Source organism: Solanum dulcamara, chromosome 6 (genome assembly GCF_947179165.1).
Source record: "Solanum dulcamara chromosome 6, daSolDulc1.2, whole genome shotgun sequence".
NCBI lineage: Eukaryota > Viridiplantae > Streptophyta > Magnoliopsida > Solanales > Solanaceae > Solanum > Solanum dulcamara.
In genome coordinates this window covers 2369846-2395150 of record NC_077242.1, presented here as the reverse complement: position 1 = coordinate 2395150, position 25305 = coordinate 2369846, and the positions used below count along the sequence as shown (strand labels likewise).

The window sequence follows — 25305 nt, the reverse complement described above, 5'->3', positions numbered from 1 at the left end:
CTCGATTGAGATGTTTATGATGTAATAAGATGATAGTCATGAATTTTATAGTCTTAGTTTCACTCAATAGAATATTGAAGCATTTTTTTAATCATTTGTATAGCTTGTTTTGATCCTTTTTTTAAAAATTCAAATAGAAATAGCTATCGTTTCTCATACTCTATGCTTTTTGCACTTAATAAATTGGTGATAACATAGACATTAGATAATAAGTTAGAAAAAAAAAAGTATCATCGCAAACGAGAACCAAGAGATATGTGTATCTAGCTGTCCCCTTAAGCACTTCTCTTTGGTCTTACTAAATATTACTAGTACTACATGTTATATTATACGTAATAATATGATTGTAAATTTAGTAATTCATAATTGACTGAGTCAAAATTTAGGCAACCAATTCAATTCACGGCACAAGCATGAGTAGTTTGAAGTAACCTTTGGGGTAGGCTTTAGTTGACTTAGTATCCTTGGCATTTATTAGATGCACATGCACATTTCATTTATAAAAGTAGGAAATAATTGGATCTCCCAAATGGGAGTTCAAATTCGAAATCTCTCACCCTTTTTATCGAGTTCATCGAGTTCAAGCCTTGGAAACAGCCTCTGGCAGAAATGCAAGGTAAGGCTGCGTACAACAGACCCTTGTGGTCGGGCCCTTCCCCGTACCCTGCGCATAGCGGGAGCTTAAGTGCACCGGGCTGCCCTTTTTACGTGAAGGGGAGCCTTGGAGTAACTGGTAAAGTTGCTGCCATGTGACCAGGAGGTCACGGGTTCAAGCCTTGGAAACAGCCTCTGGCAGAAATGCAAGGTAAGGCTGCGTACAATAGACCCTTGTGGTCGGGCCCTTCCCCGGACCTTGCGCATAGCGGGAGCTTAAGTGCACCGGGCTGCCCCTCTTTATAAACTATTATATAAGAGCGGGATTTACCTTACGCATGGGAGATGGAATGTGTCTCCCTTTCATACAAAAATAACGTAATAATTATTAAATACCCGTACTTGTATATACATTCAAATTGAGGCCCCACTTATATACTTCCAAGTCCACCTAAATTTTAAGTGAAATGCACGTCCATATGCCTAACAAATAACAATAGAGGGGGGGGGGGGGGCTTGTAAAGTGTACTTAAAAGCTATCATTTAATTGGCACAGAAGGGTAAAACATACGAGTCCTGGAACTAATCAAGAGAATACATCGCGATAACTTAGAAAGCCATGTGTGTCAAACTTAAACTTCAACTTAGACTAGATTTCCCCACTTTCTGGATGATCAAGTGGCGGATCATGACACGACATAGTATAACAACTTGAAAGAATAGTTAGGTTGGCAAAATATCGTCTACCTCATATAAAAAGGGATCAAGCTTCTATCTTAACCAAGTTGGGATTGACAATATGAGTCATTTCCATTCAAGCTCATACCAATTCATTACCGTATACAAAACAAAATTCGAAATAAACATTAAAACAAAACACGAGATATCTATATTTTCGACCTGCATATCAATCTCTATTAGGACTAAAAAAAATTCTTGGAAAGCAATGGACCTTAATTAAAGATATAAGAATGATATAGAAAAACTCAATTTCAGAACTGTGCAATGGCTGCTGACTTTGAGGGTGCTACAACCATTACAAGTCTAAAAGATGATCCGATTGCCCATTTCAATTTTCACCCAACAATTCAGCCTTACTGAATAGTTCCTCCTGAACAGGAACTTCTTTCAGTTGTTGTGATGAAACCACGTCAGCAATAGCTCTTAGAGCAGCGGTGGCCTGATCGTCATCCACGGCTGTGTCTGCCTCAGAGACAAGTTCATTTTGCTCATCAGAGGCGTCATCGTCCAGCTTTGGAGGTGGAACAAAGAAAGGAATTTTGCCTCTTTGCCAATCATGGAGAATCATCTTGGCAGCAGTCTTATAGTCAGGTTCGCCTCCCTGGATAGCACAAACAAGATTATATCAATTATAGTCTATCACTAATCTGTGGACAACCATAAGCATTAAATAAAAGAAAAGTTTACACCCAGTTGAAGGATGTTAAGCACATTGCTGAATTGTAACCCAATTGGTCAAATATGTCAATCCCTAAACATGTTGGTAACAAATATAGATTTTATCGTACATCCCCGTAGAATAAAGATATATGCAAGGTTGAGATTCCCTTGACCCAGTAACCCAAAATACTGACATTATGCAATTTCTTTTAACTGGTGCAACTATGGTGTCAACATCCACTTTTTTCCAGACAGCTATCTCTAAAGAATACTGAAGCAACAAAGAGGATAATCTAACTCTGCCTTTCCGTCCCACGCCCCCCCTGTTCACAATTCTGGCAGTACGGTTCAAAGCAACATTATGATTTTTTTCTCATTTAGAAAATCGTTTCTCAACCTGAAAGCACTACTTCACAATTAACACCTATCAGAGGCCAACTAAGTTCTCAATTATTTTGTCCAACAATAGCACAGAATAATTGCTACATAACTTTAATCTTGACTACCAAGTGTTCGTCTAGTGAGCTTCCCTTTGTCCTACATGAACTAATGAACATCAAAAGAATCATTTTAAGTTATTGTCCTATATGAGCTGACAAACATCACAAAACACTTCAGATCATACCTGAGAGACAAAAGGTTAAATATCACAAAATATTATTATCAAGTTATAAATTTTCAATTTACCTTCAGAAGTTTGCCTGTTGACTTGCATAGCTGTTGAAGAAAGTCATTGTCGTCAACCCTGGAATATCACTAAAATCATTTAAGCAGAACACAGATTCTAGATGTGGATTTTTTGGGGGTGTCAACACAAACTGCCGAAAACATACACGATTCTCATTTTCCTTGGTGAAATGATTGACCAGATGTACATATATATAATAGAACAAATAATGAAGCAGATACAACTACACTGTGTTTCCATTTCTATCTACGAGGAAGCAGGCTAAACAAACTAGAAGAACGTCCTGCTGATGTGAAAATTTACCAATTCTTTATCTTATAAGCTCTTTCAAGATGCTCCTTCTTAACGCGATTCAGCACTTCGCCAATGTGTTCAGAAGCATCAGGCAGGTTTGTCACTCGTACCTGGAGATAGAACCCCAAATTTTGAGGAAGTCAGTCAAAGAACCTCATGCTTACACCAAAGAGGAAATAGACAAAGATATTACATCAACTGAGAGTGGAGGCATAGGAATCTGTAATGAAGGGAAGATATTTTATACAACATGATGATAAATCTTTCAATTCTTTTATTAAGGTAACAGATGATAAATCTTTCTTTATTGATACTAGTACGTCCCAGTTCATGGTGTATTACATATCTAACTGGAAACAGGATTATAGCACAACTCTTAGCAAGTTTGGACTAGAGTTCAGGCAGCTCAAAACTCCTCTCCCTCCTTAATAGCTCGAGCAGGACCTCTTTTGGAGCAATGTCATCTAAGTTCCAAAGTGGGGAAGACCAGCATCCATACAACAGCATGACTGCAATTGATTTGGTTTCGATCTTCCCCTATCCAAATGTATTCATGACTAAATGCTTCCGACATCATTAACTATATGAGATGATCCTTTGTATGCCAGTCTTAGAAGTGCTATCCTAGTAGCCTAAATTAAAATTCATGACCAAATTTTTAATTCAAAAAATGCCAACAATAAGCGCAACCAGGAAAACTAAATAAAAGCACTTTAAAAAAGTGAACACAGTATGATATTTGATCTCAAATCCCTGTAAGAACACATCTCTGATATTTTTCTCTATTGAGAACAAAAAATTTTGCAAGCAAGATTATCTAGGCAACATCAGGCCACCTATGCCTTAAATCAACAAGAGAAACTAAAAGTAAAGCAGTAGGTAAAAAAAAGGGAAAAGGGTCAAATATGCACCTGAACTTTGCGAAAATGTCTAGATATACCCTCCGTTTGTAGTTTAGCTCACTCATGCCCTCGCCTTCTACATTTTAGCACATATATACCCCTTTCAGCGTTAGTTGCTTTGTTGAAAAATAACTAGCTCTTTTTTATATTGCACTTGGAATTGCCAAATCCTCATTTAATTGACACATGATATTTATATTAAATACTAAATTCAGCCATTTTAATATTTTAGAATATCCGACCCATTATCTTAAATCCGACCTAAAAAATTCTTTTTAACCCATTATCATCAAAAGCCCTAAATTGGGTCATTTCTTCTCCACCAAATCCTCTAATCCTCTTCATTTTTGATGGTAATGAAATGAAGAGGATTAGAGGATTTGGTGGAGAAGAAATGACCCAATTTAGGGCTTTTGATGATAATGGGTTAAAAGGAATTTTTTGGGTCGGATATTCTAAAATATTAAACTGGTTGCATTTATTATTTAATATAAATATCGTGTCAATTAAATGAGGATTTGGCAATTCAAGTGTAATATAAAAAAAAGAAAAAGAGCTAGTTATTTTCCAATAAAGCAACTAAAGCTGAAAGGGGTATATATGTGCTAAAATGTAGACGGCGAGGGCATGAGTGGGCTAAACTACAAACGGAGGGTATATCTAGACATTTTCGCAAAGTTCAGGGGCATATTTGACCCTTTCCCTAAAAAAAAAAGAAACCAAGAATTATAGCTTGACTTTGACAAGTTACAAGCACAAGCCCAATAAAGCAAAGTAGAAGACACATACCACGCCCTTCAAGACAATATCTGTTTCGGAGTCATGATTCTGATAGACTACACCAGGACAGTCGATCAAGAAGATCCTCTTTGTGAGTGTAATGTACTGCCACACTTTAGTCTCTCCTGGTATAGGAGCCACCTTGCAAACCTATTCCAAAGGAAAGGAGCAAAGGTTAGTTCCACTACCAAATCAAAATGTATGTGGTTGTCTGAGCATAGTACTCAAAGTGAGATTTCATTTCACAAGATTTGACTTTTTAGAAGCCAAGTACAGGTGACAAGAGAAAGCAACTGCCATCAAGTTCTAGAGCTGTATAAATATCTGATACTCGAGAATTTAGTCTGGAACATAAAGTTTACTCATCCAGCGTGATCTTTTTAAAAGCAGCATCACTTGATAAGCTAAAATCAAATTTGGGAACAGCTTGAATGGCAATCACAATTTATCGATAACAATGAAGAATTATATCAGGTAAAGAGTCACATTAAGATAGAGCAAAAAGTGAAGTTACAAATTGTGCAATTTACCAATCATGTCTAACACAGAAGTATGACGGAAAAAACGATTCTCAAGGAGACAAATTGCAAACTGTCTCAGTACAGAAATAAAAGAGCAAAGAAGATTACAATAGTCTGGAAAAGGCAGAAGAATATATGGAAAAACTTACATTCTTTGTGCGCAATGTATTAATAACTGATGACTTGCCAACATTGGGATAGCCTACAAAACCAACAGAGATTGCTTGCTTATCGCTCTTTAATCGAGCAAACTGTCTCAGCACTGACAAAAGAGAACCCTGAATGCAGAAGAAAACAAAATAAGTAACAGAAAAAAGTTACCCACAAGAGGCACAAGCACATGGATGCACAATTAGCCATAATTTTACACACCACTATGGTGCTTGAGTGTGTGTCTGTATTCAGAGGTGGGGCAAGATCAGAAAATACTACAACATACCTTTCCAAAGGACTTGGTGACACTAGCATGAAATGCCAAAGTTGGATATTCCTTGGAGAGCACTCTAAGCCATCCCTTTGTTGCCCAAGCAGGGACCAAATCACACTATATAGGCAGAAGAAATTATCAATTGGGACAAGTCCTGAAGTTAAAACTGACGCCCAAAAAAGAAGCAAATACAGCTTGAAGAGGGAGAGGCCGAAGGGGGAAACAGAAATATATAATTAAAAAAAACTGTCTATTATGTTGATAAAAATAGCAAACCTTATTAAGCAAAAGGACCATATGTTTATGCTTGCAATTTTCTTTCAAATGTTTCTCCAAATGGTAGCACCTTGTACCACAGGGGTCTCTGGCATCAAGAACCTGCAATCCAGGTTAACCACAGTAAGCTATGACTGCCAGCATTATCCCTTTCATCTAAAATATCCTATACTCTCCTCCTTAGTCAGACAGAGAAAACTACATCAGAACGTTACACTCTGGTTGTTGCCAGCATTATCCCTTTCATCTAAAATATCCTATCTATTATGTTGTTTTGAATAAGGTCAACAATTTTCTTAATAATGGATAACTCCCCTGTAATTAAGCAGCAGACCACGAAGTACAGAATCTACAACATAACACGATTCTCTAAGAACGACATTCAATCTTCTACACTAACTGGAACTTCATGGGTCCACCAAATAACCAACAAGGAAAAAATCAGGGCAGACAAGTTGAGCCTGGTACGCTTGGTTAAGTATGATGTGGTTGTTTTACACTTGGCTACAAGTGAAAATTTGCATTTTTCATCAGAAAAGCTTTTAGTTCGAAGAACATCAATGACAAATAACATCCTCCATTTTAGATATTAGAAATAACAGGAGTTTAAAGCCACGAAACAAACCTGAACAACGACATCAGAAGAGTCTATGACTTTGTAAAGCTCGCTCCAAATTCGTTTACTTTGTCCTTTCTCAAACATTGTGTGCCTGACAAGATCTCTGAATCCATCTACATTTTCATCCATGGAGGTGCTAGCACCATGTTTGTCTTCAAAATCATCTGCCAAAAATTCAAAACCAAGTTTTGTTGAAGCAAATAGCTAATTAAGTGCTTAAGCAAACAAAGAGCAACTTTTACATGAATTTTTAGCAGTCAGGAGATACTTCTCAATTCATACCTTGAGACACATCAGCCTTCTTAGCTAGAGCTTCATAATCTAATGCCATAAGTTTGGGCCGTTTCCTCTTTGTTTTTGGTCCAAAGGCATCAGCGAAAGGCTCATTGTCAAGAAGATGAACTTTTACTTGCTTTAATTAAAAGAGAAAAAGAGAACAAAATTAGCAAACAGAATCAAGCATAAAGCAGCAAGATTTAGCCTCAATTTGCCAAGTTACACTACAAACACAAGACATACAAAAATGTGTGCGCATTAACAGTGAGCTGAGTTAAGAGATTCAGCAGGAACATAAGAACAAGTAGTTAAATGATAAGGCCAAGGCAAAAGTACCCTCCATACCTTCTGATGATCATTTAAAAGGGACATTGGCAACTTCCTTTCTTTTAATATAACATTGTAGTTACTGGAAAGCCGAGTTTGGAGCTCTTCTCTAAAGAACTCCAGTTCCTTCTGGTTGACCACACGAGTATTACCTGTGAAGTCGGAAAATCAATTCCAGATTCAATTATTTCAACATAGTTCAGCCATAATTTGGCCATACACAAAAGAAGCATTAACTGACCAGAGATGATATTTTAACAGTAAAAATCCAAAATTTCAGCTGAATTTAAACATTAATACTCAATCCATACCGGTATTAACACTTCCCCCCTAAACCAGTGTCAATGCTACTACATTTCAGCAACCAAATTAAGTCATTTTGTTAAATTAATCTTCAGAAACACAAACTACAAGACGTACTACAAATTATCTTTGCTGGCAAGCAAAAGATTATATTTTGTAATTAGTTACAACATAGAAGTGAAAAGTGTGAAACTTTTCGGAACATACCAAACCAACGACGATCTGGTTGTATCCTTGTTGATGGCAGTTCCTTTGATTGTAAGTCATGTTTTATTATGTGACCCTGAGGATTGCGCTTCGGCCTAGTATTGTACATTTTGAGCCGCCGCACAGTGGCAGCACTACGGCCATTTTTGGCTGCGCTAACATCCCTATTGCTGTCCAAGGAATGCTTTGGCTTTCCCGATACATTCACCGACCTCTCTTTCTTCTTCGCCATCTCAGTCGTCTCGGACTCGGACGGTTTGGAGTATACACTCCACAAAGAAGAAGAGGCGGTCTAGCTTTTGGATGTGTGAATTGTTTGTTTCGAAAATTACACTTAAGCTACTCTAATTTTAGCTTATTTATGCTTTGGTATATTATGACCTGAGTTTCACAAAATTGTACAATATATCTCCTCAAACCCTGTTTTGGGATTATACTTTTCTTTTTGGCTCAAGGTTAATATGTTTGTTTAAGGGTGGTTCAATTAGTACAAGGTTAATATTATTTTGATTAATGAATATAAATTATATTAGCTTTTTAATATCTTTTTTTAGAATAATAGCTATAAAAAACATTTTTTGTCAAATAATCGTGACCTATTTTGATTGTTTTTCATAAATAATTGAAGATAGAAAATCAGAAATAGGAATAAATATACTTCAATTGACATCATTCACTCTATTATGAACAATTTGAGTGTGTTTGGTGATTGTTATAATGAAAGTAATTTTCTTTTTCGTCGAAAATACTTTTCTAAACATGTCTTCTACTCATGATTCTTGAGTGTCACACACGTCTCGACCTTCAGATGCACATAGGGTAAATCGTGATTTAGTATAATAACTTGTAAATAACATAAAAGAGGTAAACTACACTTGAAAATAAATTTTGATTTATAATTAATTTTAAATAATTAAATTATAACCAATAGATAGCCGCCACGTGTTTAAAAAAATTATTTAATTAAAATTCTGTTAAATAAATTTTAATTTATAATTAATTTTAAATAATTAAATTGTCACCAATAGATGCCTGCCACGTCTTTAAAAAATTATTCAAATTATTTAATTAAAATTCTATTAAATAAATTTTGATTTATAATTAATTTTAAATAATTAAATTGTAACCAATAGGTGGCCGTCATGTGTTTAAAAAAATTATTCAAATTATTTAATTAAAATTTTGTTAAATAAATTTTTATTTATAATTAATTTTAAATAATTAAATTGTATCCAATAAATGACCGCCACATGTATAAAAAAATTATTCAAATTATTTAATTAAAATTCTGTTAAATAAATTTTAATTTATATTTAATTTTAAATAATTAAATTGTATCCAATAAATGATCGTCACATGTATAAAAAAATTATTTAAATTATTTAATTAAAATTCTGTTGAAAAGGCCTAAAATGCCCTCGAACTAATGAAAATGGTACATAAACGCCTCTCATCCATCTATTGGGCTTAAAATGCCCTTTTCCGTTAAAAAAAATGTCATTTTTGAACCTAAAAGTGGATGTTAAAGGCATTTTAGGCCAATAGATTGATTAAAGATATTTTTGTACTATTTTCAATAGTGCAAGGAGATTTTGGACCCTTTTCCGTTTTATATACAAAATGTTCACACACTTATTTATGATATCATTATCTTTAGTTTAAACCATTTTGATTGTTTGCGTTGCTTAGAGTTGGGTGAATCAAGCCCGCAAGCAGCAAGATGAAATAAGAAAAAGAATTATACCAAAATGTTGCTCATTGTGCAATATCTGAGTTCTGAACCAACTATATCGTTAACATTTACTAGTACTAATAAAAAATAATGCTAGTATTATCCATGATACACCATTGCTACGTCGTGATGGCACTGTTTGGACTCCCCTATACATTCTCGAGTAGTAGCTTCTAAGTTACTAAGAAAGTTACCTAATCTTCTTTCGGCTTCTCTCTTGCATCTTCAGTTTCACTGTTCTGCAACAACCTGAATTTAAGTATCTTTTGAAGCTGTGTTACAGGCTTGATTTGCTTGGACTTGGTTTGCTTAGGATCTAACGTGGGTCTTCCTGGGAAAAGGTTAGCTTCAGAAGGTCCCGCCTCATCATGGACCACTGGAGGGGTATCTGCAGGAACGTTTGATGATAAAATTCCAGATTGATTCAAAGAAAATTTGTTCTTTTTTATTATCCAATTACTATGCGAAAATCATGAAATAGAAATAATGGATGTAAGTTCTAACAGACTAAAGACTTGTGTCAATGAGTCGTGGACTAAAAAGTTCTGAAGGCGGGGTGCAATAGAAGCGTGATTGCCTATCTTTATGTTTCATTCTGTCAAATGCACATTATTCATATGAACCTAAAAACGACAAATTCCCTTGTTCACGTCCACTATGTGCCTAATGTTGTCACAAACTATCATTCATGGATGCCAGGAGGCAGCCCAGTGTCAGAATTACACCAGAAAACGTAAAGTAGAAAACAATAAACTAATCGGCACCCCCAAAAAAGACATCTAACTGCAGTGCAGTTATAAAGAATCAAGATCTGACCACAGGCAATTTTTTGTATGGTAGAAACAGGCAATGGAGAACTCCCTGTTATTTTTTATTGGGATGAGATGGAGGGAACATGTGAGATTTTGGAACATCACCAGCAGCGTTGAAACTAGATTAAAGTAATCAGAAAAGTAGCTTATTCCTTCTCTTGTTCTATTACAATATGTTGCTAGAAGAGGAGCATGGCTTACCACTTTCATTAAAAACAAGGCATGTCCCAATAGTCTCATCATACTGTCCAATCTACAAAACAGAAATAAACAACAGTTGAGATTAACATACTTCTATGGTACGAAAATATCATATGTACTAATCAGCTTAATTGCCTATCGGGCGTTCATATCTATGCAAGGATAAACAAAAGATATAACATATTTTGAGTGTATAACCACAATTGTCACACGCGCTCCATTATATCTACTTTGTTTCCCTTCACCAACTCATTGGCTCTAGAAAGATCTCAACTGACGACTCGCCAGAAATAAGGGGATTGAAATGGATACAATCTGTTTATATCCTCTCATGAATGGAAGAAAAACTGTGAGGACTGAGACCTATCAGCCATAAAGTTTTACTTAAGTGCATTATTGTCTATTTTGCAAGAAATAGTTAGACAATTAAGTGAGTTTAAGGTCACTGATGTAAGTATGGCGCCCTATAGGGGTGTAAGGATGTCGCCGGGTGTCAAGATGATTGACCACTGTAATGATTAAAGTCACTAAGGAGAAATATAACTTTATAAGAATATTACCACACTAACAACTAATGTCACTAAGGAGATACATTATAATTCTGTAAACATGATTGATAAATTCAAAACAAAGATGCACTTGAATTAGCCTCGAAACCATCAACTCACCAGCTTGATTTTGCCATCGATGGTCAAGATGGGATTCAATGTGTCAAGACCCTGCAAAAGAAATTACAAAATTGAAGAAACAAAGCAATTATAATATTTTTCAAGAAGCTGCAAGAACAATTCAGTTGTATAGAATTATAGAATTACTCTAAACAATGAGTACCTAACAAGTCAAAAGAAATAAAAGGAAAGGCCGAAAGGGTTATCACTTAGTTTTGAATCTATAAGGACATGAAAACAATTAAACAGAAAAGTGAACTTGGGATCATACCGAGAGAACATATGGTGCATTTGGGGGAATGTGAATTTCACAAGGAAGGTCATCCAGATCAAGCAATACATACTCTGCTTCCTCCATGTTATCATCACAAAGTGACCGGTTTTCCATCATACAGCACAGCAGAAAATAACAACACCAAGAATTGCAATGGATGATACACACAGAGGAAGGGAAAGAAGTGAAGGAGAAAAGCTGAAAAGAGAAAAAAAAAACGTGAAACCCTACTTTTTCATTGTACAACAACTTTATACTCCATAGAGATGTCACATTGCCCCATAAACTTCAATCATGACATAATGCAGCGAATGTATTACTTACGTATTAAACAGTAAACAGGACACCTTCTTCTTACAATCACCCTGTTATTTACTATTATGCTTCAGAATATCATTTTTGTTGAACTTCTTAAAATCACTTTATATTTGAGCAATTGTGAAGTTAAAACAAGAAGAGTCATGACAGCATTCCTTCATCCGACTAGCATATATTTTACGAACAAAAAATCAGTATTCATATTCTTTTATAAATTCCATCTAATCCTCTTCATATATGAGAGAACTAAGTTTGATTTGGTGTTCCTTGTGATTAACAAAATTCGCTTGATTAAATACAATTTATTGTATGAGCTATGGTGTGTCAATGATGAATAAAGGATAAGCTAGCTCTTACGGAATTACAACAGCGAATAAAAAGTGATCATTTTCAAGGTTTACCCGTTTGGTTTGATATACACTTGATGATTTTTTAGCTTTTGGTATAAAGTTGCTGCAGTTTTGAGCTTTGAACAATGAAAAAAGCCCCAAAAATTTACTTAATGTGGAATAGAGAGAGTAACAAAAATAGACAATTTCGGGATAGAGCAGAAAAGCAGTAACCCTAGGTCTCACAAAATATATACTATACCCAGATAGGAAAATCATAATTAAAAATGACGGAACAAGGAAATTTACCCGGAAATGGCTTACGGCGATTTCTTCTTCAACACACTGGAACCACCGTCACCGGTACCGGAGCTTTGTTTCAATTTCCTCACTTCTTTCTCACTCAAGGATATGAAAGGAATTAAGTACAAAGAAGAAGAGTTTTTAAACAAAAGACACATTTTATTTTTTTTAAAAAATCTAATTAATCAGTTCCGGAAGAAAAAGAAATATGATCGCGTAAAAACACCTGTTGACGTGGAACTTAACAAAATTGTCCTACGTGGGAGGCACTAATTTGTCCATCCAAAAATTATGATCAAACATTAGCTAAAATTTTTATAAATAAATTGAAAAAGGAAAAAAAAAAGAAGAGGAATATAACAGCGGAAATGTGGCCATAAAACAAACAGAAGAAAAAAGGAGAAATCTTTGCCTGTAACTTTGCTGTCTTTCCTAGTTGGACATTTTTGTCTGTAAATCTTTTTTTTTTCTCTGCCTTGCTCGTTAATCTTTAATACTTTATTCAATCAGTCAGCATTTCGGCTTGTTAAAGTCGAAGTTAATTAGCATTTGGCACCGAAAAAAAAAAAAAAAACTTTTAACTAGTCGCTTTCCTCTTTTCCCACTTCTATTTAAAGAAAAAAATTCCACTATTGGACTGTTTCTGTACCAACTTTTAGCTTTGAATTCCCCTAATTTCTTGTTTATCAAGGCCCCCACAACTCATTTTTCATTCATAGATCCGATATTTCCTCAATATTTAAGTTTATAAAGTTCCTATCTTGATGGGGTTTTGGATTTTTTTTCTTGTAATTTGCTAAAAAAAAGTTTAATTTCGTTTTGGGGTTCTTGTTTCTTGATGATTTATTTCGACTTAGATTATAAGATTTCCACGCCAAGTCCTTCATTTTCTTACTCAATATCATCAAATTTTCTTACATCTGATATTTTCTTGATAAAGTGTGTCAATTGTTTTCATTTTCGTCTGAAAAATTGTTTTTGTGATTCTTTTTGTGGGGGGGAAATGGGGGATCGTTTGAGGTCAACTTCAATGGAGGATTTGCCAACACATTTGATTCTTGAAATATTGATGTCGGGTCGATTAGCTGTTATTGATTTAATAAGTTTAGAGCTAACTTCAAGGACTTTTAGGGGAACACATGGATTGTTTCCTAAAAAGTTCAAGTCTTTGGTAGATTATGCTGCTTTTCAGCTTTGTGGATTGAGTCCAATCTATGCTTCTCTGCGTTGTAATGCTCAGGAAGAACTATTGAAGCGATGTAACTACAATTGGAAGCGTCTTTTGAGGTTCTTGCAGGCTGTAGAACAGTCCTCTGATATGGTTGAAACCTCTGCAGGCAATGTACTATTTCTTTGGAGAACTTATAATCCATTTACCAATGTTTACTTTGTTTGGTCGAATGCTATTTTAGGACTAATAAATATATGGATGAAATGTTACTTGTCAAAATACACACACACACATAGATGGATGGAATGTTTAAGACACTATTTTTTTTGTTGTTAGTCATGAGATATGCTTGTTGATGGAGGCCAGGGGCGGAGACAGATAGGGCCAAAAATGACACTTTTTGAATCCTCCCTTCGACTTCTTCATATGTTTACTTCTTCGTATTCACACTATGCCACTACATGGAGCATGTGATTCCTCTGCTTCACATACAGTAGTCAATACTAGGGTATCTTTTTAGTTTGGTTAGGGAATTGTATGCGAGGTTTAGTAAATTATTTAGTATTGCAAAGAAATGGGACCAAATAGAATGGAATGGATAACAATTATTCATATAGCCGATCTCACTATTTTGTGATTGAGGTTTAGTTGCTGATTGATTTCTATCTTTCTGACCTTAATATCACTAGATTTTAGTTACTCGCTCTACTAGAATAATCTGCAGCTAGGTCTTCATCATTTGTGGTTACTTACTGTAACAAGTTATTGTCAGATGCAAATAAGGAGTGGCAGGTATCACACACTGCTAATCAATGATTCAGCAGCATACTCTTGTGGTTCCAGTTTATGCGGCGTCCTTGGTCATGGGCCTGAAGCAACTCAGTGTGTGGAATTTACTCGAATTAGCTTTCCTGTTCCAGTACAAGTTGCCCAAGTTTCAGCTTCTCATAATCATGCTGCTTTTGTCACAGGGTCTGGACAGGTTTGGCAACCGTCATATATTATCAACTTCTCCTATTTTTTATTACAGTAATTTATCTTGTACGTGCAGTTTGTTTTTTTGCATGCATGATGTGAAAGATTTTTCTGTTCTTTTTACTTACGAGTATAAAAGTAAATGCAGAGATAGATAATGTATTATTTATGGTTGAGGAGGCTTTAGGCTAACCTCAAGGGATTACGCATAACTTGTTTGCCTCAAGTAATGACTTGGTGTGCTTTCATGTTATGTTTGTGGCTAGTCTATCTACTCGGTTAGCATAGTATGTCTTTTCCTAGTTTGCTCCCTTCTTGATGCAACTCTCTCTCCTAAGAGAAAGCAAAGTAAGAGATCTAATATAGAGGGAAGAAATTAGGAGAATTGAGAATAAGTCTCTTACTTTCTTGTAGATACGAAAAGAAGAGGAGAAAAAAAGTGGAAATCCTCATTCTGTTGAGGAGTAGAGTAAAGAAAGTGAAAGGAGAAGAATGTAATTAGAAACAAGCAATCCAATCTCATTTTCGGTTTTTTTGAGAATTCTTTTAGGAGAGGCTCCTTTGGAAGACTGATACTAATATTGTTGAAATATATATTGACTTTGAAAAATGCAAGAACTGCCACACCATGCCACTCTGCAAATTTTTTTTTTGTTGCTATTTTAGTATGAGTTAGACCTAAAACTTACCAGCAAGGCGTGGTCAATGAAGTGGGTGCTAACCTTGGAGACTGGTAACAAAAAAATACTAGGTGAATTCTTCCTATTTGCCTAAGCTTTAGTGTACAATGTTAGTCGATACTTTGCTGGTGGGAGGTAATAGGAATAGTTAAGGTGAGCGGAAACTGACCCAAACACCATTGTTAATAATAACAAAATGGGCTTGTTTTCCGTTACTTCACCCCAAGAGTGTTGGGTTTTTGAAAGACATGGGGTCGTGATTTCCCTTAGTTAGAGATGTTCCTAATTAATATAGTGCACTAGTCCAGGGTTCTATTCCCATGTTTCTATCTGACTGCTGGTCAAATACTTGTGTTCACTCTTTTCGTTCCCTTATGGAGAAAATCAGTCATCCTTCTGCCAATTTGTAGTGGCTAGTGCTACTGCAATAAAATAAGATAGACAGAAAAAAAATTCTATACGCAGCGGATTGGTGCACCTTACAATGAGAGAACCTCTCAACTGTACTATCTCTTAGACATATTCCTTTACCATAGTCCACAGTAGGTTGCAATATTCAAAGTGTGTTAGAGAATCTTTCTCTGTTGTTAATATGCTAAAAACTGCCATATTTTGTCTTCTTCTACAATATAGAATGTATACATACTATTGGAATGAATTTTCCATCATTCACGAGGTTTACAATTCTTGGTATAGGTGTTCACATGTGGAGATAACTCATCATACTGTTGTGGGCATAGCGACACCGGACGCCCAATCTTCAGGCCAAGAATGGTTGAAGCATTGAAATATATTCCTGTCAAGCAGGTAAATTTCTTTCGATCATGTCGTGCCGTCTAATTGACGGGATTACCTCAATACATGATTACAGATTGGGATTCTTTTTTGTTTGTTGTTGTTGAAGAGGTAAGTTAAATAGAGCTTGGGATTCTATACATGGTTTACGACTAAGTTGATCTTTTAGTTCTGCTAGATCAATTTATGGGAATAAACGGTACTGCGTCAAGATTTATTCTTTTGTTTGGAGGAAAACTGGAAAAGAAAAATGATGTGATGATTTGAATATCTTTTTCCTCTTTGGTGAATATCTGATCTGCAACTTAAAGTCACAATACTAGGAGGATTTTAGAATCTGCCAGAAATTTCTGATCTCTCTTATCATGACCAGCTACGAAAGAAATAGGAAACTGAAGGATAAACTCCGTTAAGTTTTAATAGCATAATTTAAGTTGTGAATGACATAAACACCATCTTGTTCCTATGTTTAATTGCAATAAGCTTTCTTTCATTTCTTCAAATGCTTTTTGATAAAAATGGATCAACAAGCCACTGTTGAAAAAATGAAGGCTATAAATGAAAACAAAGGTATTTTTAAGATCCAAAATCAGAAGAACCATGCATCTAGAACAAACACAATAACAACCAACTGATCACTATATTAGTTACTGAACAGGATTACAACTGAAAATATGTAGTAAATCAGTAAAGGAACAAGAAGAAACAGTAGAGATGAGAAGAGAAATACAGAAGAAAATATAAATGAGAAACTGAAATACAACGCAACAAGAACCTATCGTAACTATGCCTAGAGATAGTAACTTATATCAGGTATCTCTCCACTTGCCACATATATAGCACGCACTTCCCACCACTTCTGTTAGACAAAGCCAATTAATCTTTAGATGGTATTTTTACACGGTTACTTCTTCTAGGCTGAATAAAATTACTGTTATCACCCTGCTGTCCTCCACGTCGTCACCCCTGCTGTCCTCCACGTCATCACTATGGTTCATAACAGCATCACAAGGATAAATCTTCTATTTCCCATACAACTACGGAAGGTGAAAAACAGAGTTAGGAAACACTATGAAATTTCCATTAGTTTTAGCTGCAAACTGGAAATACCATTGTAGGTGCTACCGTGCTAATGCGGATCTAATTGGTTCCCAGCAATGTGAATGTGATGCTCTTCTGCATTTTGTCATTGCCTGTAAATGTGTTTTGGGTTCGTTTATCTTTAAAGTTTGTATTATCTTTAAAAAACCTACTCTCTCCATTTTAATTTGTTTGTCTAGTTTTGATTTTTTGAAGGGGAGCCTTGGAGTAACTGGTAAAGTTGCTGCCATGTGACCAGGAGGTCACGGGTTCAAGCCTTGGAAACAGCCTCTGGCAGAAATGCAAGGCAAGGCTGCGTACAATAGACCCTTGTGGTCAGGCCCTTCCCCGGACCCCGCGCATAGCGGGAGCTTTAGTGCACCGGGCTGCCCTTTTTTTTTTTTTTGTCTAGTTTTGATTTGGAACGGAGTTTAAGAAAGTAGAGAAGACTTTTGAATGAGATATGTGGAATGTACCAAAATGCTCTTTAATCTTGTGGTCTTAAACCTGCCATGTGGTAAGTTGGAACTAAAAGCTGCCAAAAAAGGAAAGAGGCATTCTTTTTTAAACGGACTAAAAAGTAAAGTAAGACAAACAAATTGAAACGGAGGGAGTAATAAAGAAATTGCCAAATTAATGATACTTGGGGTTCCAGTCATCATCTAATGAATCGAGGCAATGTCCAATGAGGTATAAAAAAAATTCTAGGCATTCTAAAATTCATCTTAATCAATTGGATTTTTTTTATGCCATGTAAATTGCATGATAGAGATAAAAACCACATCATTGTCTGACATAAGGATGTTGCTGTTAAGTTTTGTCACAAATATACTGCTCACAACTGTTGGAACTGGTTCAGGTTGCTGCAGGTCTCAGTTTTACTATGTTTCTCACTAGGAAAGGTCATGTTTTCACATGCGGAACTAATGGACATGGTCAACTTGGTCATGGTGACACATCGGATAGGCCAACACCGACACGCATAGAACTGCTCGCATCTATTGGTTCTGTAGTTCAGATTGCTGCTGGTCCTAGTTATGCACTTGCGGTGTCTGATGATGGGACTCTGTACTCTTTTGGTTCGGGTACTAATTTCTGCCTTGGTCATGGAGAACAGCAGAATGAACTTCAGCCACGTGCAATCCAGTCGTTTCAGAGGAAGGGCATTAATGTGGCACGTGTTTCTGCTGGCGATGAGCATGTTGTGGCACTGGATTCCACTGGATATGTAAGTCATTGTACCTAAAACAACACGATAGTATAATTTCATACGATTAAGATGTATGCTAAAAGTTGGTTGATTATCGTGATTTCAGGTCTATACTTGGGGGAAAGGTTATTGTGGTGCATTGGGGCATGGTGATGAGATTGATAAGACTACTCCATCACACTTGACCAGCCTTAAGAGCCAACTAGCAGTTCAGGTCTGGCATTCTTTTACATTTGCTAGTCGATATTACAAGATCAGTATTAACTAAGGCAAAATTTGGAAATATGAAATAACTCAAACTAGTGTATAACACAATTAATAACTGAATGACTGTTATGAATTATGATACGAAGCAATTCAAGGCTTGTAACACGTCTTCCTAGTCCTAGCTTTATTTTTCTAATCATTTACTTGTATTAAAGCTTTATGATTTTGGTAGGTTTGTGCAAGCAAGAGGAAAACGTTTGTCCTGGTGGATGATGGTTCTGTTTATGGCTTTGGCTGGATGGGCTTTGGTAGCCTCGGATTCCTTGACAGAGGAGCATCAGATAAAGTTTTGAAGCCACGGATCCTAGAGAGCTTGAGATCCCACCACATATCTCAAATTAGCACTGGCTTATACCACACCGTTGTTGTCACAAATTGTGGACGAGTCTTTGGATTTGGAGACAACGAAAGAGCCCAACTTGGGCATGATGCAGTAAGGGGCTGCCTTGAACCTACTGAAATGTTTATGGAGAAATCAAGCATTGAGTAGTACTCAAGTGCCATAGTACATGTTACTAATGTATATTGACTGGACAAATGTTGTTTGTAGAGCGTTTCAAAAATGACTTAAATTTTAACCTCCTTAACGTTTTTGTACCTCTACTAATTAATGTCAATACATCAAATAAGAACAACAGGAAATTGATTTGGGGAATGGTTCACTTTCAGTCGCATTGGCCCTAGCTCGAATTGCAGCTTTTGACATATCCTCTGCAACAATTATAAGATGTAACATATTAGAATAACAAGTTTTCTCTTTTCTCAACAATTAGTGCAACAAATACATGATCATTAATTGTTTTCAAGATTATACCAAAGGGTACAATTCTTGCTTTACCTTGTACTAGCTTTAACGGTTAAGCTTTAGCCTGAGTCGATTGATTTTTTGTTCTCTTTTTTCCCTACATTGCTCGACTTCTTCGATGTATTCCTTTGGCCTTTGAATATTGCTGATATTCACAATCAATATAGAAATACGAATGTTAAGTTGAGTTGGCGAATAACTTTAGAAGAAGATAAAAGAAGCCTGCAGCCTATACTAAAACCTTTTAACCTTAAATCCTACTTGATTTTCTATGATCCCAAATTCACATGTATAGACAGTATATGTAAAAGTATCTAGCTGTTTGTCTCTATCATCAGACCCCCATCATGATAGTCCCAATGCTCTGTTATTAGTCATATGAAGTTGGAATTACAGCAAACTTTGGACTAGTGATTCATGATCTGGACTCACTATAACATAAAAGTCATAAACTTTACAGCATTACATAAAGTCATAAACTTCAAAAATGATAAAAACACATTAGATCATCCAATGTGTCTCATAATGTTGATAATCAAGACACTTGTGGAATAACCTAAAAAAAATAATAATGTGAAATTGCTACAGCTTTCAATCACAAGCTTGTCTAAATAAAGTTTAGGGTTTTGGATTGGGCTCCCCGTTCTCCTCACCCCTTCCCTTCCCGGTTTTAAAATTAAATAATAAAACAAAAAATAAAAATACAGGGAGCTCTCGCCGGAATTCTTCATAATAAAGGGAGAGCGCTGACGGAAAAAGGACTTACCGGCCAGACTAACAGCTGTTTGAATAAGCTTTTTTTAAAGTTGGTTATAAGCTAACTGATTATTATAAATTAAAAGAAAAAGGTAGGATAACCCAACTTATTTTTTTGTCTTGTTTTCATTTTATAAATTATTTGAGATAAGCAAAATCAAACAAATTTAATAATTTTTTGGCGTTTATTTTAAGCATAAAATGACCAGCTAAACACTCAAAAAAAAAAATTAAAAACGGCTTATAAACTAATCAAAATGGCCTCTAAGTTGATTAATACATCTAAGCATTAGATATATAATTAAGATAAAGCAGCGGCTTCCATTCTCATAAGAAAATGATACATCCAAGGAAAATGTGGAAGTTTTAATTAAAATGACTGGACAAATATTTGCACTAATGTTATCTTAAAATTTTTTATTAACGTTATGTTACTCATAAAAATAATTTTACTTTAGAAAACTGTCTTGGAGCAATTTAAACTAATTAATTCTTTTTCTCCTAAGAATGCAATTCACTTTTTTCCTGTCTTTCTGTAATCAAACAAATCTCGGTAAGAGTGTTATCATTAATCAAATTTATTTAGGCTTAGTCATGTTTTCATTATTAATAAGGAATATGAAGTTTTAGAGTGCAAATTATGACAAGAGACAACATTATAAACATAGCTAAACAAAAACAAAAAAAACAAACGAAAAGTGACATTTATTATTTGATGAGCCCTCCAAATATACAAATAACACCATCACTTTCACCATCAAAGACCATGAAAGATATCTTTTTTTAACACTTGACCACATGCTTACCAAAGTAAAAGAACACCACTTATATAGTATTCTCCCGACTTCATTCTCATGTGTAATTATATCAATTAGTCAACATTGAATTATTCAATGCTAACGTAACATTCAAATTATACAAATTCCTTGTAAAAAAAAAAATGATAAGATTTGCTACATAAATTAGTATACTTGATTTTAAAAGGATTAATATACTTGTTGATGGAAGGCTAAACTCTAAAATACTGCAAATTAAAATATAACGTGCATTCTAAAGGCCGGTTGCAAGCTGGGTTATGGAATAAGAAAAGCAATTTCAACAAATCGAGCGGCTGTAGACTTGTAGTAAGTGAGAATGTATCTGATCAAGTATTGATTCATATCTTTTATTACTTCGCATTTTGAAGGACTCTGATAGGACATTTACAAATTCATTAATAGAATCAACATCCTCTTAATTAGTACTACTCAGAGAGTGGAGGGTGGAACAAATTTTCAGAATAATCTCATTCTATATACCATTTTCCCCTTCATTCTTACCCTCTTCACGATATTCGATACTTCATTGATTTTCTTCAGGTCTTTACCTCTTCATGATACCCGGTACTTCATTGACGATCCTTCAAATATTCTCTTATATTAATCCTATTTTGCCCAAGTTCTGCTTCTATGTATAGAAGCAAACTAACTTTTAACTTTTCTTGTTTTTCACGCTCCATCTCCCATTGTTTTTATTCTCCTACGTTTATTTTTTTAAAAAAAATTTCTCCGACTTTTTCAATCTTTTTTCTGACCTTTGTCTGAGTACATTCATTGTCTTTGGTATATCATCTTTCTTGTAATAACACATAGCAACAAGAACCTAACAACAATATTAAGGCCTCATAAGATTCAAATGTCTGAATCTAAATAAACATATGAATATTAAGATCTAGATGTCTAGATCTAGATACATATCTGAATGTTAAGATATGATTTATCGATCTGAACACTAAATGATTAAGACTGTTTTGTTTTCAATATCTGAACGTACATATGAGCCAGAGAAAAGAGTCTCAACAAAATTAGTTGCCTAAAACTAAATTATAATAAGAGAATATACATAGTTCATATAACTTGGAAAAAAGTTATTTCAAGTTAAAAAAATATTAGTCATTTGTTGCAATATAATTTAGTTCTCATAAATATTCCTAGTATATTAACTTTAAATAGTTTATTTTAAAATTTAAAAATATCATAAATAGTTCTATAGTTATTTTACTAAAAACTTTTAAAAAATTTTGGAAAGACAAGTTACAATAGTATTAATGTCAAAGCTATATACAAGGAGATATTGAATATTTTTAAATATTAATTGTGGTCTAAATCAAAATTTTAATAAGAGATCTCAAGTATATACCTAGTTCAACGATAATAATATATCTAGTGTAATCTCACAAGCAAATTTGACCATACAAGTGAGTTTGAGAGTTTGAAAATCAAAGAGTCTCAATAAAATTAGTGTACTAAGATAAAATTCTAATAAAAGGCCTCAAGTATATACATAGTTCAACAATAATAATATATCTAGTGTAATCTCACAGAAGGTTTGATCATACAAAATCTCAATAAAATTAGTGGTATAAAATAAAATTTTAATAAAACACCTCAAGTATGTACATAGTTCAACAACGATAATATATCTAGTGTAATATCACAAATGGATTTGATGATCAAAGAGTCTCAATAAAATTAATGGTCTAAGATTAAATTCTAATAAGAAGCCTCAAATATGTATACATAGTTATTGTTTTTAATCATAGCTAGTATTTTTCTTCACTCACAAATCTTGATAAACATCAATACACCAAAAATATTATTGCAACAAGAGTTCCTGACAAACATCAATACACCTCATAAAAATTGTCAATATTAAAAAAATACTTGTAAAGTTTATGAAAACTTACCAGGTTAAGAGCAAAAAGATTGATGTTTGATTGAGAAAAAAGAGAGAAAAAATTGTAGTAGTGAGAGAAAAATCGTGCAAAGAGCAAGAGAAGCGTTCCGTAATTATTTTATAACATATTTAATAAGTCTGAATGTTGTTAAGACTCTCCGGAGCTTACATATACGTAGGTTTATTGGTAGATTGCAGTGCTTAGTGACAAGCAGTAAATATCGAATACAACAATTTTAATGCAGCCCCTGGATCCACTGACCCCATTAGCCTACTCATATTACACAAACAAGAACACTAATAGTATTGTTTTTTTGTAATGCATACACAGTTGTTGTCCCTATAATTATTCATAGTTACTACTTGGTTACATGTTTAGTTTCTCTTTGTGAATTTTAGCCCTTAAGTCCAGGCAAACATCAACAAGTTAGTACGTATCATATGAATACTAACAATTTTTAATGCAGCCGCTGGATCCAATGACCCCATTGACCTACTCATAATACACAAACAACGGTATCACATGAACACAAATAGTATTATTTTCATAGCACTGTAAATCTTTCATCCCCAAGTTTCACAACTTGAGAATAGTGTTGTGCACAATTTCAAAAGTAAAACCCAGCTAAATCTGAATCTCTTTCCTCCGTACAAATCCCTATGAAAATGCAATAAAAAATAAATCATCCGCTTACCCAAATACTACTAAAAACGGGCCAAAAAGACGACGGTGCGACGGCGTCGCTCAAAAAAACAATAGAATTTGTGACGTAGTCTGTGGCTTTTTTTATTTTTTTTTAACTTTTTTTAATAAAAAGCGACGGACGGGGACTAATTGTCCGTCATTTTTTTGGCGGATTTTTGCGCCATATGTATATATAATTAAAAATTAATTATAAAATATAAATAGTGACGGAGTCCATCGCTTTAAATTTAAAATAATTAATTATTATTTAAAAATTGCTTCGCCGTCCGTCGTTATTTATTACATTTAATTTATTAATTTTTTTTATAAATAAGCGACGGACGGCGTCTCCCAGTCCGTCGCTTTTTTGGTCAAAATGGCGGTCAACTATTTAAAATTTGCGACGGACAGGGTGACGTTGTCCGTCGCTTTTTCTGAAATATTTCATATCAGTCCGTATTTTTCCCATTTTTTTGGTCTCTCTCGCGCGAGCTCTTCACTCCTCTCCTCCTTCTCTGTAAACTCCCAACCCCCGCCCCTTCGCCCCCTTTTGCCGCCCGTCGCCACCATCACTCCCTCCCCTGTCTCCGTTGTTGTCACCGCCACTGCCCTCTGTCAGCCCTCTCTCTCCTTATTGTTATTAAGGTTAACTAGCTAGTTAGGGTTTTATTTTTTGGAAAAAAAAATTAATTTGGGAAATTTTTGATTTGTTAGTTAATTTATTTTATTTAATTTATTTAATGTATGTTATTAACATAGTTAATTTGTATATGTGATTTTGAATTGGTGAATGTTAGAAATTAGATTTTAGGGCTTTGCTTTGAATTGAGTTTTTTGAATTAAAATGTGAATTGAATATTCTTTGAGTTGGAATTAAAGTGTTCTTGATGTTCAAATGTTATTAACATAGTTAGTTAGTTCTTGAAGTTAGAATGTGAATGGAGATTTTAGGGCTTTCGTTTGAATTGGATTTTTAAGAAAAATTAGATTGTGAATTGGGTATTGTTTTAGTTGGAATTAAAGTGTTTTTGAAGTTAAATTTAAAGTTAGAACATGAAGTAATTAGAAGTTAGAAGTTAGGATTTTTTATGTTTGGAAGATATTCAAGTTAGAAAAATATTGGGTTGAATGATTTTTGATGTTTGGAAGATATTCAAGTTATGAACTTGGACCTTAGAATTTTTGAACTTAGATTATTTTTTTTTGGTTTGTATAAATTGTGAACTTTAGACTTTGAAACTAATTATAACTTAGATACTTGAATTTTAGGATACTTGAATATAATATAGAACTTGAACTTAGAACTTAGAACTTGAATTTCGAACATGAACTTAGAACTTTGAACTTGAAATTTTGTTGACTTTAGAAATCTTGTTGAATTGTAGTCCTTATGAACTAATTAAGCTAATTAAAGTAAGACAATATTCAAAGTCATGAACTTAAACTTTAGGAATTTTGAAGTTGAACTTTGAAATTTTTTAGGTTTGTATATGTTTGAACTCTTTAGACTTTAGAATTAACTAGAACTTAGAAGTCCATGTGGTGATTAACTTGAACTTTAGATACTTGAATTTTAGGATATCAGAACTTCATAAATTATTTTGGTTTGGATAAATTTTGAACTTTTAGACTTTAAAACTAATTAATTAGAACTTTATGTTGTCATGAACTTGAACATTAATTAGATACTTGAATACTCGTATTTTAGAACTTTAATTTGTATATACTTGAAACTTGTAATTTTGTTCTTATTTAACTTAGAACATTTGACTTGAATTAATTATAAGTTGAATTAATTAGAAGTTAAACTTAATTATAACTTGAATTAATTAGAATTTGAACGTAATTATAAGTTGAATTAATTATAACTTGAATTAAGTAGAATTTGAACTTAATTATTACTTGCGTTAATTA

General features: G+C 34.3%; 3 protein-coding genes across 3 annotated transcripts; 1 reads left to right on the top strand and 2 right to left on the bottom strand.

Annotated features, from left to right (window-relative positions):
• Window positions 1-1353: 1353 nt before the first annotated feature.
• On the bottom strand, window positions 1354-7954 carry LOC129891615 (nuclear/nucleolar GTPase 2-like). Its single transcript, XM_055967027.1, has 11 exons — window positions 7616-7954; window positions 7124-7257; window positions 6785-6914; window positions 6509-6666; window positions 5884-5985; window positions 5620-5724; window positions 5330-5458; window positions 4669-4809; window positions 2987-3087; window positions 2683-2740; window positions 1354-1936 (listed from the first exon to the last, which is right to left on the bottom strand). The coding sequence occupies exons 1-11, from the start codon at window positions 7845-7847 to the stop codon at window positions 1664-1666; spliced, it is 1563 nt and encodes a 520-aa protein (XP_055823002.1). The 5' UTR covers window positions 7848-7954; the 3' UTR covers window positions 1354-1663.
• A 1387-nt stretch (window positions 7955-9341) lies between these two features.
• On the bottom strand, window positions 9342-12397 carry LOC129891613 (uncharacterized). The gene is made up of 5 exons (XM_055967026.1): window positions 12259-12397; window positions 11300-11500; window positions 11029-11079; window positions 10361-10412; window positions 9342-9735 (listed from the first exon to the last, which is right to left on the bottom strand). The coding sequence occupies exons 2-5, from the start codon at window positions 11417-11419 to the stop codon at window positions 9542-9544; spliced, it is 417 nt and encodes a 138-aa protein (XP_055823001.1). The 5' UTR covers window positions 11420-11500; window positions 12259-12397; the 3' UTR covers window positions 9342-9541.
• Window positions 12398-12679: 282 nt separating this feature from the next.
• On the top strand, window positions 12680-19159 carry LOC129892518 (ultraviolet-B receptor UVR8). Its single transcript, XM_055968100.1, has 6 exons — window positions 12680-13594; window positions 14196-14405; window positions 15775-15885; window positions 17813-18181; window positions 18270-18377; window positions 18603-19159. The coding sequence occupies exons 1-6, from the start codon at window positions 13091-13093 to the stop codon at window positions 18918-18920; spliced, it is 1620 nt and encodes a 539-aa protein (XP_055824075.1). The 5' UTR covers window positions 12680-13090; the 3' UTR covers window positions 18921-19159.
• Window positions 19160-25305: the final 6146 nt, after the last annotated feature.

Coding starts and splice junctions, on each gene's coding strand:
- LOC129891615 (XM_055967027.1), bottom strand. CDS start 7,847: ATGGCGAAGAAGAAAGAGAGGTCGGTGAATGTATCGGGAAAGCCAAAG. Junction 6,667..6,784: donor GAAGGCTGATGTGTCTCAAG/GTATGAATTGAG, acceptor AATTTTTGGCAG/ATGATTTTGAAGACAAACAT. Junction 4,810..5,329: donor ATACATTGCGCACAAAGAAT/GTAAGTTTTTCC, acceptor CCTTTGGAATAG/GTTTGCAAGGTGGCTCCTAT.
- LOC129892518 (XM_055968100.1), top strand. CDS start 13,091: ATGATTTATTTCGACTTAGATTATAAGATTTCCACGCCAAGTCCTTCA. Junction 13,595..14,195: donor TTGAAACCTCTGCAGGCAAT/GTACTATTTCTT, acceptor AGTTATTGTCAG/ATGCAAATAAGGAGTGGCAG. Junction 18,182..18,269: donor CACTGGATTCCACTGGATAT/GTAAGTCATTGT, acceptor TCGTGATTTCAG/GTCTATACTTGGGGGAAAGG.
- LOC129891613 (XM_055967026.1), bottom strand. CDS start 11,419: ATGATGGAAAACCGGTCACTTTGTGATGATAACATGGAGGAAGCAGAG. Junction 10,413..11,028: donor TCGATGGCAAAATCAAGCTG/GTGAGTTGATGG, acceptor TCTGTTTTGTAG/ATTGGACAGTATGATGAGAC. Junction 9,736..10,360: donor CCTTGTTTTTAATGAAAGTG/GTAAGCCATGCT, acceptor ACGTTCCTGCAG/ATACCCCTCCAGTGGTCCAT.